Source organism: Schistocerca cancellata, chromosome 2 (genome assembly GCF_023864275.1).
Source record: "Schistocerca cancellata isolate TAMUIC-IGC-003103 chromosome 2, iqSchCanc2.1, whole genome shotgun sequence".
In the NCBI taxonomy this organism is placed as follows: Eukaryota; Metazoa; Arthropoda; class Insecta; order Orthoptera; family Acrididae; genus Schistocerca; species Schistocerca cancellata.
The window spans coordinates 785524600-785540277 of NC_064627.1; the positions used below are offsets into that span (position 1 = coordinate 785524600).

The window sequence follows — 15678 nt, forward strand, 5'->3', positions numbered from 1 at the left end:
GTAACAGGGGTATCCACAGAACCTTGCATTTCACAACGAATTTTACAAAGAACATAACAATCCTGTCTGCATATATGTACATCAAAGATGTTTGTAACTTGAATAGGTCTCTGGAACTATATAAGTACATTTGATTAAAATACCTACGTCTGGGTTTCAGGCAGGATTCCCTGTTTCGTTAGATGCTGAGGTGCTATTCCAATGCTGTTGGAGAGTCTCTGCAATACTGTTCGAGCTTAGAGTGATCAGCAAGTAGGTTGAGACAGGAATGGGAATTTGGACTGTGGAGGGAGGAGTGCTACGGTTGCCTGGGTAATTGTACAAAGCCACTGTGGCGTAGTGGTTAGAGCACCAGCATAGTGAGTAGGAGACCTGGGTTCGAGTCTCGGCCTTGGTAAAAATTTTCATTCGTCGGTTCAGCCTGCATATGTACATCAATCGTAGTTGTCCTGACCATGGTAACCAATTCTGTCGCTGTCCGACAGTGCACTTCACGGTGCCTAGAGTCTAACGATTTTATATAATACGAACTATCAGCCGTATTGCTGCCTTAGAGAGAGTAAAGCCTGTTGTTGTTCCTGTTATAAAGAACAACATGTTAACTCTTGTTACAACATTCTTTCACTCGTAGCTCTAAGAATGAAAAATACCGTCCATATCTGACGCGCACTGAGGGGCGCCTGTCTAGTTAAACACCCTGCTGTACACACCCCCGAAGACTCAAGCTAGATACGGGCATTTTGAAACAGCTTGCATAATTATAGTGCGAGGAATAGGCAAGGTGCTAAACAATTGACTGTTGTACACAGCAATCTAGCCAGCTCGATCGCAATGCAATAGAAAGCAAAACTAGACAGTGAGAGGTTATTTTACAGCATTTTTGTCTTCGAGTAGTTGCGTTGAGCGGTTCTGTTCCAGTCTCTCCCAACGAGAACATGATCCCTATATCTATTACGCCGGCCGGAGTGGCCGAGCGGTTCTAGGCGCTACAGTCTGGAACCGCGCGACCGCTACGGCCGCAGGTTCGAATCCTGCCTCGGGCATGGATGTATGTGATGTCCTTAGGTTAGTTAGGTTTAAGTAGTTCTACGTTCTAGGGGACTGATGACCTCAGATGTTAAGTCCCACAGTGCTCAGAGCCATTTGAACCATTTTTTATATAGTAATTGTAAATACGCAATGTGCTAACATAGAATTGCACGTTTTTTGTAAAAATAGACCATGGCTGAAATTAGGATGGAAACGGAAAATAGATCCACGGATCATAACGTGAAGCTTGATAATACTTTACGATTGGCTGTTGCAGTTCTTCAGTCTTATCAGTGGGAGTGCTGTACACCTCACTTTTAAGATTACCCGAGACAGGAAAACCCTGAGCACTGAGTCCCTCTCGTACTAGCCACGTTGGATCATACCACCACGTTAGATATCGCCTTACATAAGCAGCAAAATATACCTGTGTCGTATGAGGTGCATTCAAGTTCTAAGGCCTCTGATTTTTTTTCTCCGGACTGGAAAGAGATAGAAACATGCGCATTTTTTTAAAATGAGGCCGCGTTCATTGTCAATACGTCCCAGAGATGGCAGCACCGTACGGCAGATGGAATTTTACCGCCAGCGGCGAGAATGAGAACTGTTTTAAATACTTAAAATGGCGACGTTTTCCTTACTTGAGCAGCGTGCAATCATTCGTTTTCTGAATTTGCGTGGTGTGAAACCAATTGAAATTCATCGACAGTTGAAGGAGACATGTGGCGATGGAGTTACGGATGTGGCGAAAGTGCGTTCGTGGGTGCGACGTTTAATGAAGGCAGAACATCGTGTGACAACAAACCAAAACAACCTCGGGCTCGCACAAACCGGTCTGACGACATGATCGAGAAAGTGGAGAATGACTGTTGAGCAGATCGCCTCCAGAGTTGGCATTTCTGTGGGTTCTGTGCACACAATCCTGCATGACGACCTGAAAATGCGAAAAGTGTCATCCAGGTGGGTGCCACGAATGCTGACGGACGACCACATGACTGCCCGTGTGGCATGTTGCCAAGCAATGTTGACGCGCAACGACAGCATGAATGGGACTTTCTTTTCGTCGGTTGTGACAATGGATGAGACGTGGATGCCGTTTTTCAATCCAAAAACAAAGCACCAGTCAGCTCAATGGAAGCACACAGATTCACCGCCACCAAAAAAATTTCGGGTAACCGCCAGTGCTGAAAAAATGATGGTGTCCATGTTCTGGGACGGCGAGGGCGTAATCCTTACCCATTGCGTTCCAAAGGGCACTACGGTAACAGGTGCATCCTACGAAAAAGTTTTGAAGAACAAATTCCTTCCTGCACTGCAACAAAAACGTCCGGGAAGGGCTGCGCGTGTGCTGTTTCACCAAGACAACGCACCCGCACATCGAGCTAACGTTACGCAACAGTTTCTTCGTGGTAACAACTTTGAAGTGATTCCTCATGCTCCCTACTCACCTGACCTGGCTCCTAGCGATTTTTGGCTTTTTCCGACAATGAAAGACACTCTCCGTGGCCGCACATTCACCAGCCGTGCTGCTATTGCCTCAGCAATTTTCCAGTGGTCAAAACAGACTCCTAAAGAAGCCTTCGCCGCTGCCATGGAATCATGGCGTCAGCGTTGTGAAAAATGTGTACGTCTGCAGGGCGATTACGTCGGGAAGTAACGCCAGTTTCATCGATTTCGGGTGAGTAGTTAATTAGGAAAAAAAATCGGAGGCCTTAGAACTTGAATGCACCTCGTATCATGAATGTACCATCTTGCTCAACCATGGGACGTAAGTGAAATTTAATGGCAGTTAGATGGAGACTTAATCGAAAAGTTTAAATTTTCTGTATGTTTTTACCAACTAAACCTATATTTCACACGGAAGTCAGTGGCGGCTTGTAACCAGACATCCGCAATTACTCATAAACGGTCCGTTTGCGAACTACTGGAACGCTTTTGTTCCTATTTTCGTTTACTTTCCACTCGTCTCAGTTTTCGCTATTAACTACGATACACTCTCTACTGATTAATCTGCCAATTTTAAAATGAATCTTTCAGTCTGCAGAGGAATGTGCGCTATTTTGAAAGTTCCTGGCGGAATGAAACAATTGTAATCAGGCACGAATATTCAAAACAGCAGACAGTCCATTTGGAAGAGGTACGACCATCGATAGTGGTGTCACTTAGCGAATCGCGCCCCTTACACATAGCTGGTTTTCTGGAAGTGTCGGAGCTAAGTGCGTCTATTTCGTCAGGGACATTGTCGTTCTGCTGTGTTCAACAATGATACTCACGTCGCAAATGCGACGTTCAGGTTTCGTGTGCAGTGAACACTTGTCGAGAGCAGAAGTGACGAATTATGTGTGTGTGCAAGGATTATATCCGTTCATAGTGTAACAGTGAGTAACGAATTGGTTTATTCGCAGAAGGTTCGCACAGTTACTGATGAAGTCAGTAGACGAAACTTATCTTTGTTCTTAGTCGATAGCTTTCGTTGGCAGAACATATTAAGATAATTCTCATTTATTCTTCATTCTCGGTAGCACATGGAAAGTGTGAAAACGTGCAACTGAGACTGAAGAATAAATGAGAATTATTTTAAATGTCAATACAGTTGCTGAGTCTCTCGGGAAGAAAATGTCGACAATAATGAACATATTATTACTTGAACTTTACAAAAAAGCTACTGTGAACAGTTCTAACGTGAAAAATTAATTCAGAAAAGCAATTCAGCAATGGAAAACTTCATTATGTAAGTGGAGCACATTTAACTGTCAATACGACTATGTTTGGTTGTAGGCGTTGTTAAGAAGTGTGTTACTTGCACAAAGTCAACAGAAGTAAAACAGCCTGTGCTGTTATTCTCTAAAAGCAACATTTTTCCACCTAGAATTTTAAGCAGCTTAAATATTTATGGAGACACGTATTCAAATTTACAGTATTTTCCAAAGAAGCTTGTCCCATCTGTTAACTATCCTCCACCCATCTCCGATCGCTGAAAATCATAATTTGATACAAGGAGTCCAATGAAACGTATATAATTCGAAAGGTACTTTGACGCAGACGCGCATAAATTAGAAGACTTGCTGCTGGGATCGTTAGAGATTGGCAAAGACCATATGAAAGTGTAAGAGATATGCTCGCGGAAATTAAATGGAAATCTATGGAAGAGAAACTACACAGTTCTCGCCATGCACTGTTGTGTAAATTAAGAGAACGTGTATTCGAAGAAGAACATGAGAAAAGACGTGAGAACAGAGCGTGTATAGAAGTATTAAGACATTCATTTTGCTCTCCCTTAAAACGCAAGTGGAACTTGTTAGGGGACTGACCAACCTCTGAGAAAAGAACCCTGAATGAAATTCTATTCTATTCGATAGAATTTGAAAGATGTCATGTGACATCTGCACAGAACCACTGACGATAAAAGACGAAGAAACAGATTGAAAGAACGAAGACAAAAAAGTAAAAAGGTTTGTACTAGCACTGATCGAAAGAGGTAAGATTCCGGGTTCGACTGTGTGTGGCACAAAATTTTAATCTAGCTAGAAGTTTCAACTCTGCTAACCGTTTTGACCACTGTGGATAGAGACACGTGGTGGGGGAATATTGTGAGCGTGATCTGTTGGACAGTGTATTGCTGGTCGAAACGTCGGCGAGCCACCGAGAGGGAAAGGGGGAAGAGGAGTAGACGGGGAGGGCGTTTTCAATGCAGATGGCGGATTGGGGCAGAACATTTGTGTTGTCACCAGCGCATCGCATCAGCGAGTGTAGTATTTAGGTGGCAGGAGCGGCCGGTCAGAACGGCGGAGGGGGAATTCCTGGACAGGAGGCGCGGAATGGTTTGGGGGCGCGGCAAGGCTGTTAACACAGTGCCCAATCGAGAAATGGAAAGCGTGCGTGTCGGGGATCGCGAAGCGGCGCGGCTGTGCGCTGCGGCGGCGGAAATAGCGCTGGACGGCGGCCAGCGCGCCGCGCGGCTACCCAGGTGCCCGCCCGGCGTAAAAATACGGGGCCGAGCGCCGGACCGCCCGCTCCGGCCGCACTCGCTGCTGTACGCATCTTAACACCTGCCGAGCTGCGCCACGCAGCGGCCTCCTCGCTTTCTGCGACTGCCGCAACGTGACCGTCGCTTTCTTCAGCCGGTATTACACGACTATCCGCTGCGAACGGTACTGGTCTATCGCGACAGCCATCTAGAGGTAGAACGGATGAAACTACGAAAATTAGCAGACACACGCAGTAATAGAGAGCAGTTCTAAACCGCCGCCAATCCGCGCATGCGCAGCAGGCAGCGATAACTCGCGCATGCGCAGAAGGGTGTACCACGGTGCTTCCTGCTTAGAAGGGTGTACCACGGTGCTTTCTGCTTGTTTGGTTATTGTTAGGCTTCTAGTGGCTAATTTCAGACGTTCGTGATGGGGATTTTTCGCGTTGGGGGTCTTCTGCATTTTTTTTCAGTAAACAGGTTTCACAAATGCAGAAAACAAACTTTTTTTCGCAGTAGACTCTTATATACTAGCTGTTTGTGAAGGGACTTTTTCTATTGATAGCTTCGTATTCTAGAAATGAAATGGAGCAGAGAGGAATTAAACGTCTGAAATCAGGCATACAGCGAGGAAAGGTGTATGTATGACCCACTGTATCATAATTAGGTAGTCGGCAATCGTTTCTTTCTGAGGAATATGCATATAACGTTATACCGTGATTTTCGATTTGTATCGTAATGCCCTAGTTTACGAAAGTTCAGGTTTGATTTAATTGCACCTCTTGCTTGATTTCAACAAGCCAGAAAACAGAAACTGGCAGTGAAAGGGAGAAAGTCCTTGCAGTTTGCCCCAGTGTGACAGACGACGACTGCAAAATTCTGAGTATAGTCCAAACTTGGAAAAATAACACAAGGTCACCTAAGTATTGGTAATTTAATGTGTTGCAAATTGCAGTGCATACATCCAGAACAGCTTTTGAAATGGTGGGTTGTGCTATTCTGTGGCTAAAAGCCAGACTCTTAAAACATTCTCCATTCGCCAGGAAACGTAATGTTACAACCAGCCAGCAACATAACAGGGAGTTCACCGGTATTTTATTAGTGATCTAGGCTGATATGATCACAAAACATAACCATATAATTCTTACTTTCTAGAAGGTGAGATAGCCTCCCTCATGACAGTGTCACACTTTCTGTTTCCATCTTCTGTCATAGACAGCAGCTTCTAGAAACAGGCCATGTCCATCCTAACGAAGTTCCGAAATTCTTGCGGATCTTCGGGCCTCAGTTCTTTCATTAACAGGAAATATATTTCCCTGCCTTCCACCCTTCTTGTCAGCCAGGGTCGAACCCAACAACGTTTGACTTTTTGTTTTCGTCGCCGTTCTGCCCTAATCCCAAGATTTACTGTCACTGCCAGGGCAATAGCTCCAAAAACAAGTGGGTCCTCCATGTGCAATAAGCTGTATAAATGTAAATTTCGATATACATATACCTGTGTAATCAAGTGTCGTAATATAAAACTGTTGCGTCTGTAATTCAGAACAGTACTAACCTACATTAGAGAAAAACTATTGCTTAATACATAAGGGTAGAAAACAATTTCTTTATAAATAGGAATCTTGAGTTCACAAATAATTTGAACGTGTGACGCTTCAGTATATCATACAGTCGCCCTTGAGTTGCGCGCGGTAGAACGAACGACTTTACAAGACATCAGGATATAAGACATCTATTTTCTTTTCGCGCGTACAGTCGGCTGCTGCGCATGCGCGCTAGGTATTTCCCGCGTGGATGGAGTAATAGGTCGGAAGTGAACCAGTCTGTAGTTACAGGTATGCACGTTAGGGGCGTTGGTGCATAGGTGTACGGTTTAGGCACATCGTGTAATACGGGCTTTACACGTATCCAGGTTAGGAACAGCTCCGTAGCTTCTCGCTGAGAGGTGCAGTTCATTAAAGGGGCAACACTAGGCGGATGATATCGCCCGTCAGGAAAAAACAGGCAGGTCGGCAAGGTGGACCGGCATCCACCAAGTATATACAAGGCGATTCAGCTGCCCCTATCTATGGGTTTTAGGCAACCCTCAACGTCTTCAAAAACCACACGCGAGATTTTCATATCCTTTCGATCGCTTAGTGCAAACTATTAGTCCTACAGAAAAGAATGAACAGGACTTTTTATAAGAAATTTAATGTTGTCAAATTTTGCTCTAGGATTCGCTTTCTGTAGACCACGATTTTGGAGTTATTCACGAAAAATGCGTTTGCAGGCCACTTTTGTATTATATAAGAACGGAATGGACAGTGTCTTGAAAGGAGGATATAAGATGAACATCAACAAAAGCAAAACTAGGATAATGGAATGTAATGGAATTAAGTCGGGTGATGCTGAGGGAATTAGATTAGGAAATGAGACACTTAAAGTAGTAAAGGAGTTTTGCTATTTGGGGAGCAAAATAACTGATGATGGTCGAAGTAGAGAGGATATGAAATGTCGACTGGCAATGGCAAGGAAAGCGTTTCTGAAGAAGAGAAATTTGTTAACATCGAGTATAGATTTAAGTGTCATGAAGTCGTTTCTGAAAGTATTTGTATGGAGTGTAGCCATGTATGGAAGTGAAACGTGGACGATAAATTGTTTAGACAAGAAGAGAATAGAAGCTTTCGAAAAGTGGTGCTACAGAAGAATGCTGAAGATTAGATGGGTAGATCACATAACTAATGAAGAGGTACTGAATGGGATTGGGGAGAAGAGGAGTTTGTGGCACAACTTGACTACAAGAAGGGATCTGTTGGTAGGACATGTTATGAGGCATCAAGGGATCACCAATTTGGTATTGGAGGGCAGCGTGGATGGTAAAAATCGTAGAGGGAGACGAAGAGATGAATACACTAAGCAGATTCAGAAGGATGTAGGCTGCAGTACGTACTGGCAGATGAAGAAGCTTGCACAGGATAGAGTAGCATGGAGAGCTACATCAAACCAGTCTCAGGACTGAAGACCACAACAACAACAAGAAACTACCAGCCTCGATTGCTGTAATGAAACCAACCTTTCCCTAGGTTTCATCCCAAGTAACTGAGCCTTCTTCAGAAGATATACCTGAATCTATAATTTGTCTAATAGGGCATGGTCTAGAAATAAAACTAAAATAGCCTGAATAGGCGTAGTCTCTTAGACAAATTATAGATTCAGATATATCTTTGAAAAAGTTTCAATTATTTGGGCTGAAATCTAGTTAAGGTTGGTTTCATTACCGCAATCGAGGCTGATAGTTTCTTATATATTAGATTATCACGATTGCTGACCGGGCTGCAATGTTGAAAGTACCACTTTTGTATGTTTTCTTGAATAATTCGATATTACGGCCTCTAGCGAAAACGCATCTGTTATGCGCAACTTTGTACACAACGGTAAGGAGAGATGCCCAACTCCGGCGGAATGCACAATGGACATGAGTAGATGCAGGTGATCCGACAGGAAGCTTACATACATGTCAGCTATCAGAGTCGTATCTAGACGTATCAGAGGTCCCATATCACCCCAGCTGCACCCGCCCCACACCATTAAAGAACTTCCACCAGCCTGAACAGTCCCCTTCTGACATGCAGGTTCTATGGATTTATGAGATTCTCTCCATGCCCGTACACTTCCATCCGCTCGATGCAATTTGAAACGAGACTCGTTCGACCAGGCAACATGTTTCCAGTCATCAACAGTCCAATGTCGGTGTTGACAGGCCCAGGTTAGCAAAAAGTTTTGTGTCGTGCAGTCATCAAGGGTACACGACTGGTCCTTCGGCGTCGAAAGCCCATATCGATGATATTTCGCTGAGTGGTTCGCACACTGACAATTGTTGATGGGTCAGCACTGAAACCTGCAACAATTTTCGGAAGGGTTGCACTTCCGTCACGTTTAACGATTCTCTTCAGTCGTCGTTGGTCCCGTTCTTGCAGGATCTTTTACCGGCCGCAGCGATGTCGGAGATTTGATGTTTTACCGGATTCCTGACATTCACGGAACACTCGTGAAATGATCGTACTGGAAAATCCCCACTTCTTCGTTACCTCGGAGATGCTGTGTCCCATCGCTCGTGCGCCGACTATAACACCATGTTCAAATTCACTTAAATCTTGATAACCTGCCATTGTTGCAGCAGTAACCGATCTAACAACTGAGCCAGACACTGTCTTATATACGCGTTGCAGTCAGCAGCGCCGTATTCTGCCTGTTTATATATCTCTGTATTGGAATACGCGTGCCTACACCAGTTTCTTAGGGGTATAAGTGCAGATATTATGATAATTCGTAGCTTAATATTTTAACTTGTACCCACTTCAGTGTGTTAGCTGCTTTTTCTCTGCGTCTAACACTCTTCCCACAAACGCGCCACATAATTTACTATCTAAAGTTTTCTGCACGGTCGTAACTGTACCACTAAGTGGGCTACGCCTGTCGGTATAGACTAACCGTTTTGCGTCCTTGCGTACACACATCAGCACCTGACGTGCTGCCCAGGAGAAAATAATCATTTATGGCTATCTCTAGCCATATGTACTTGGAGGTACAAAGGAACCTAAACACGTATTATATAATGGGTGACTCGAAAAAGAAGAACAGATTTCGACTGTTTATTATGGATAAAGAATAAAAAATAGAAACACATTGCGTCTATATAGAGGAATTAATTGTTTACCTCCTTAATATTATCAATTGCACGCGCCTTTTTTGTTTTAAATCTTACAAGTATTTCCATAGCCATTAAAAACCCACGTTCATAAATTTACTGGACTGCACGTATGGGGTTAAGAATTTGTATGAGCTAGAACAAGCTGTTTTATACTTTTTAGACCGACTTAAAAATATGGTTGCTAAAAATTCGTTTTTATTTAAATAATTATTCGTTTCTGTCATTGCCACAATATCCATTTCCAGTACTTCCATTTCTTTATTAGTTCTACAACTTTGCTTCCGACGTTTTTTCTTCAGGTTAGAGACTTTATTATGAAAAACTCACAATACAATTGCGATTCAAAGTATTGGACATCGGTGGCCACTACTTTCTCCCCTCTTTCGGGCAGCGTACGAATCCCGCGGAATAGCCGAGCACCTTTTGAGGAGGTCCATAAATCGAATCTATTGTATTCTGAAATTGTTAACGTGACCGGAAGCGCTGGTGAGCCAGGCCGTGTGCTATTGATCAAAAGAGGTGGTAGTCAGAGGAAGCAACGTCTGGATGATATGGCGGCTGTGGTAGGACTTTCCATTTGAATGTGCGAAGTATGGTTCAAATGGCTCTGAGCACTATGAGACTTAACTTCAGAGGTCATCAGTCCCCTAGAACTTAGAACTACTGAAACCTAACTAACCTAAGGACATCACACACACCCATGCCCGAGGCAGGATTCGAACCTGCGACCGTAGCGGTCACGTGGTTCCAGACTGTAGCGCCTAGAACCGCTCAGCCACCCCTGCCGGCTGCAAAGTATGTTCCGACGTGTTTTACGACGCGGGGTTGAGAATTCTCATGCTGCGAGATCACCATTTCATATCGATTGTTGTATTGCGACCGTTTGTCTTTCAGTGCTCGGCTCATACGCATCAATTGCTTTCGATAACGATCCTCTGTGACTGTTTCCGTCAGTTTCAGTAGCTTCGAAAACCTTCTCTCTTCCACAGCCATGCCGGTCTCCGACATCAAAATCACCGTTCGAACCATTCTCTGTGCGTTCTTTCATTAATAAGTGTCTTACCTTAGGTCTCACCCAGCATTTTATGAGCTTCAGACACACATTTATTCATGTTAAAACAGAAAATTAAAATATCCCTCAAATTACGGAAATTGGACCTATAAGTTGACGTATTCAATCGAGAATAGCTTTATGATGTAACCAAAAATCGTATTAATGTTTTGATGGCTTTTTGTTTTACATTACTGACCAAGAGAAGTCTACTAGCATCAAACACAGACCTTAATCTGAAGAAGTAATTTCTGAGAATGTACGTTTGGAGGACAGCATTGTATGGTAGTGAAACATGGGCAGTGGGAAAACCGGAACAGAAGAGAATCGAAGCATTTCAGATGTGGTGCTGCAGAAAAATGCTGGAAATAAGGTGGACTGATAAGGAACGAGACGTTTCTCACAAGGGAACCTCCCCATCGCACCCCCCTCAGATTTATTTATAAGTTGGCACAGTGGATAGGCCTTGAAAAACTGAACACAGATCAATCGAGAAAACAGGAAGAAGTTGTGTGGAACTATGAAAAAATAAGGAAAATATGCAAATTGAGTAGTCCATGGGCAAGATAGGCAACATCAAGGAGAGTGTGAGCTCATGCGCGCCGTGGTCCCGTGGTTAGCGTGAGCAGCTGCCGAACGAGAGATCCTTGGTTCAAGTCTTCCCTCGAGTTAAAAGTTTACCTTCTTTATTTTCACAAAAAGTTATGATCTTCTGATATATTCTATATGACACTGGTGACGGCATGTGCGTCACATGACAGGAGTATGTTGTCGACCCACCTAACTTGTACACTTGGCGAATGGGTAAATAGATTCTTCTACCTTGCCCGATTTAGGTTTTCTTGTTTAGGTGTAGCGTCCCCATACTACGGCGCAGTTACCTCGCATCGGACGGACGGATAATAATTGTCTGAACATAAAAAATTAAACTTTTCATTCGAGGGAAGGCTTGAACTAAGGACCTCTCGTTCCGCAGCTGCTTACGCTAGCCACGGGACCACGGCGCTCCTGAGCCTATAATATCCTTGATGTTACCTATCATGCGCATGGACTACTCAGTTTGTATATTTTGCTTATTTTTTTCATAGTTCCACACAACATCTTCCTGTTTTCTCGATTGATCTGTGTTCAGTTTTTCAAGGCCTATCCACTGTGCCAACTTATAACTAAATCTGAGGGGTGTGCGATGGGGAGGTTCCCTTGTCAGCAGAATCGGCGAGGAAAGGAATGTATGGAAAACACTGACAAGGAGAAGGGACAGGATGATATCGACATCTGTTAAGACATCAGGTAAAAATTTGCATGGTACTAGAGGGAAGCTGTATAGGGTAAAAACTATAGAGGAAGACAAAGATTGGAAAACATCCAACAAATAATTGAGGACTTAGATTGCAACTGAGGTTGCAAGTGCTACTCTGAGATGAAGAGGTTGCCACAAGAGAGGAATTCGTGTCGCGCCGCATCAAACCAGTCAGAATACTTTAAAAAAATGTTTACACACGCCTAAACGTATTGCGTGACACTTAGTACCTTCTACCTCCACCAGCCCTTTCCACTATTGCCAACTACTGCAAAACGGCGGAAGCAAATTTGTACACCTAATAAAGATATTGTCAATTTTTTCTGCCAACTCCTGACATTCCATATTCTACGAATCAGTGTCCTTGATCTTACCCGCTGTCTCGGTCTTTTGATCAGTACGGCATTTTTATTTTATTTTCGAAATTTCGCGTAAGTTAAAATACAAATATTGCATTAAACATAAGATATACAGCTTAATCAGCACTCCACAAGCGACAGCAGCCCACCAAAATGCCAGAAACCGAAGTTGACGTCGTCCATGATACACAGTAACATGTCCTGTCATGACTGTCAGACCAGTAAACACAGATGTTAAGAAACATCCCTCTGTTACATCTAACATTTATGTTTTGTTGGTTCAAAACAGGTTTCGCGGGCTAAAGCTATATATACAGCTTATGACGTATCAAAACTGTAATGATCTATAATCTGTTAACGCAGTTAATGGTAGCATATTAGAAACGAAAACAGTTCTTTCTAGTAGTAGATCAGAGACAGATCTTATAGCAAAATGGTTCAAATGGCTCTGAGCACTATGGGACTTAACTTCTGAGGTCATCAGTCCCTTAGAACTTAGAACTACTTAAACCTAACTAACCTAAGGACATCACACACATCCATGCCCGAGTCAGGATTCAAACCTGCGACCGTAGCGGTCGCGCGGTTCCAGATTGTAGCACCTGGAACCGCTCGGCCACTCCGGCCAGCGATCCTATAACACTCAGACCAACTGGTCACCATATCTGGATGCAGTATCCGAAAATATAGGCAGATGCATGAGACCTAAAACCATAATTTCAGTGTACTTTACTTCTTCGGATCAAGCCGTAAACACAGGCGTAAAGAAAAAACTGTGGTAAATAAATATAATGAAGCGGGCGTGTACTGCCTTACATGGAAAACGATTACCCTCCCGTAGGGCAAACTCATATGTCATTTCGAATAAGACTGCAGTAATATCTTAACTTAAATAATCCCCGATCGGCACTAACAGCGCCCTTGCACAAAACGGGGCGCAGCGTCACGAGCCCTTTAGAAAATTTAAAAATACTTAATAAAAAAAGACATATTTTGAATATATTAGAGCAAGTAGAAATTTTTAGATACAAAAAGAAAATACACAGTTCTCGTTGAATAATCAGTTGGAATTAAAGAACCTTAGCATTGGCTAACTTGGATTGTTTATACGATTAAGTAATAGTATGTAATAAAATTCAGTATTATTATGGTTCGTAAAGGGAGCGACCCAGCACCGCTGGTCATGAGTACATGACGTCACACAGTCCACAAGGTAGTCTTCATTCCGCCAGCCTGATAATCCGTCTTAGTCGCTTAAGTGAGACGCTTTTATCCTCGCCAACACTGGGTCGCCCTGCCGTCACACCGGAAAGAAAGTGGCAGCTTTTACCATCCCACACAGTAATTTCCATTGTGCCCTGACTAATCACGTTAGTAGTGGCTGTTTTTTATTGCAAATCCGGCTTTTTTTTTTAAATCAGCACCCTCTCACTATAATTTTGTTAAATGCTGGCAAGTTTTAAAACAAGGGTCTGTAACTACACGATCCACCCACGAGCAATTTTTACGAAATTTATGGATCACGTTTCTGTCACTTTTCATTCGCCGGTACAAAGTAGACAATATTGACTGAATAATTTGACTAGGAGCGATGGGTTCATCTAAGACCTTTTAACACTGTAAGTATATTTCCACATCACCTTTATTAATTTCAGTGTCCACAAAGTTGAGGCACTGCATATTACTCTTGACCGGGTAGGTAGCGCCTGATAACGTGGCTTTAGGCCGCGGAACTGGTTGTGTATCAGTAAAACAAAAATTTTACCAGCTGCCAGCGTAATTATTCCTACTATCGTGCCTTTCAACAGCTGCGGATGCCCAGAATGCAAAATACTTCGCAGTAATTGCTGAAATGCGACTGCTTCCTCAACGCTGAGCGAGAAGTCGTCAGCGAGGCGCCTCTGCAGCCCAGCAGTAACGCGTGTTGCGGTGTTGCAGGGGAAGCCATGGACGGCGCTGCCGGCGGCGACCGCGGGCGCGGGTTTCGGCCTGGGTCTGGCCGCGCTGCCCGTGCCGCCCCCGCCGCCCCCAGCGCCAGGCCCGGACCCCACTCGTGAGTACCCAGCTGTCTGCCTACGCCACCGTAGTTTATTAAGTGTTCACTATAAGAAGATTCCCGGCGCGGTGGCTGACGGGAGTAGCAGTTTCGAGAGGTGTGTAAGTTCAGACAGATATTCATACATTTCCGATCGCTACCGGATCAGATAGTGAAGGGAGACGAAAATTTAATAGTTATGGGTGACTGGAATTCGGTAGTAGGAAAAGGGAGAGAAGGAAACGTAGTAGATGAATATGGATTAGGGCTAAGAAATGAAAGAGGGAACCGCCTGATAGAATTTTGCACAGAGCACAACTTAATCATAGCTAACACTTGGTTCAAGAATAATAAAATAAGCTTGTATACATGGAAGAACCCTGGAGATAGTGACAGGTTTCAGATAGATTATATAATGGTAAGACAGAGATTATGTGGACTCTGACCACAATCTATTGTTTATGAACTGTAGATTAAAACTGGCGAAACTGCAAAAAGGTGGGAATTTAAGGAGATGGATTCTGGATAAACTGAAAGAACCAGAGGTTGTACAAAGTTTCAGGGAGAGCATAATGGAACAATTGACAGAAATGGGGGAAAGAAATACAGTCGAAGAAGAATGGGTAGCTTTGAGGGATGAAGTAGTGAAGGCAGCAGAGGATCAAGTAGGTAAAAAGAAGAGGGCTACTAGAAATCCTTGGGTAACAGAAGAAATATTGAATTTAATTAATAAAAGAAGAAAATAGAAAACAGTAAATGAAGCAGGCAAAAAGGAATAAATCGTCTCAAAAATGAGATCGACAGGAAGTCCAAAATGGCTAAGCAGGCATGGTTAGAGGACAAATGTAAGGATGTAGAGGCTTATCTCACGAGGGGTAAGATAGATACTGCCTACAGGAAAATTAGAGAGACCTTTGGAGAAAAGAGAACCACTTGCATGAATATCAAGAGCTCCGATGGAAACCCAGTTCTAAGCAGAGAAGGGAAAGCATAAAGGTGGAAGGAGTATATAGAGGGTCTATACAAGGGCGATGCACTTGAGGACAATATTATGGAAATGGAAGAGGATGTAGATGAAGATGAAATGGGAGATATGATACTGCGTGAAGAGCTTGACAGACAACTAAAAGACCTGAGTCGAAACAAGGCCCCGGGAGTAGACAACATTCCGTTAGACCTACTGACAGCCTTGGGAGAGCCAGTCCTGACAAAACTCTACCATCTGGTGAGCAAGATATATGAGT

General features: G+C 43.5%; 1 protein-coding gene across 1 annotated transcript in view; it reads left to right on the forward strand.

Annotated features, from left to right (window-relative positions):
• LOC126162641 (zinc finger CCHC domain-containing protein 24-like) overlaps positions 1-15678 on the forward strand; it is a 177104-nt gene that overhangs the window by 67552 nt on the left and 93874 nt on the right. The window contains exon 2 of the mRNA XM_049919275.1: positions 14338-14452. Coding sequence (XP_049775232.1) covers positions 14338-14452 — 115 coding nt within the window. The remainder of the gene's footprint in view (positions 1-14337; positions 14453-15678) is intronic.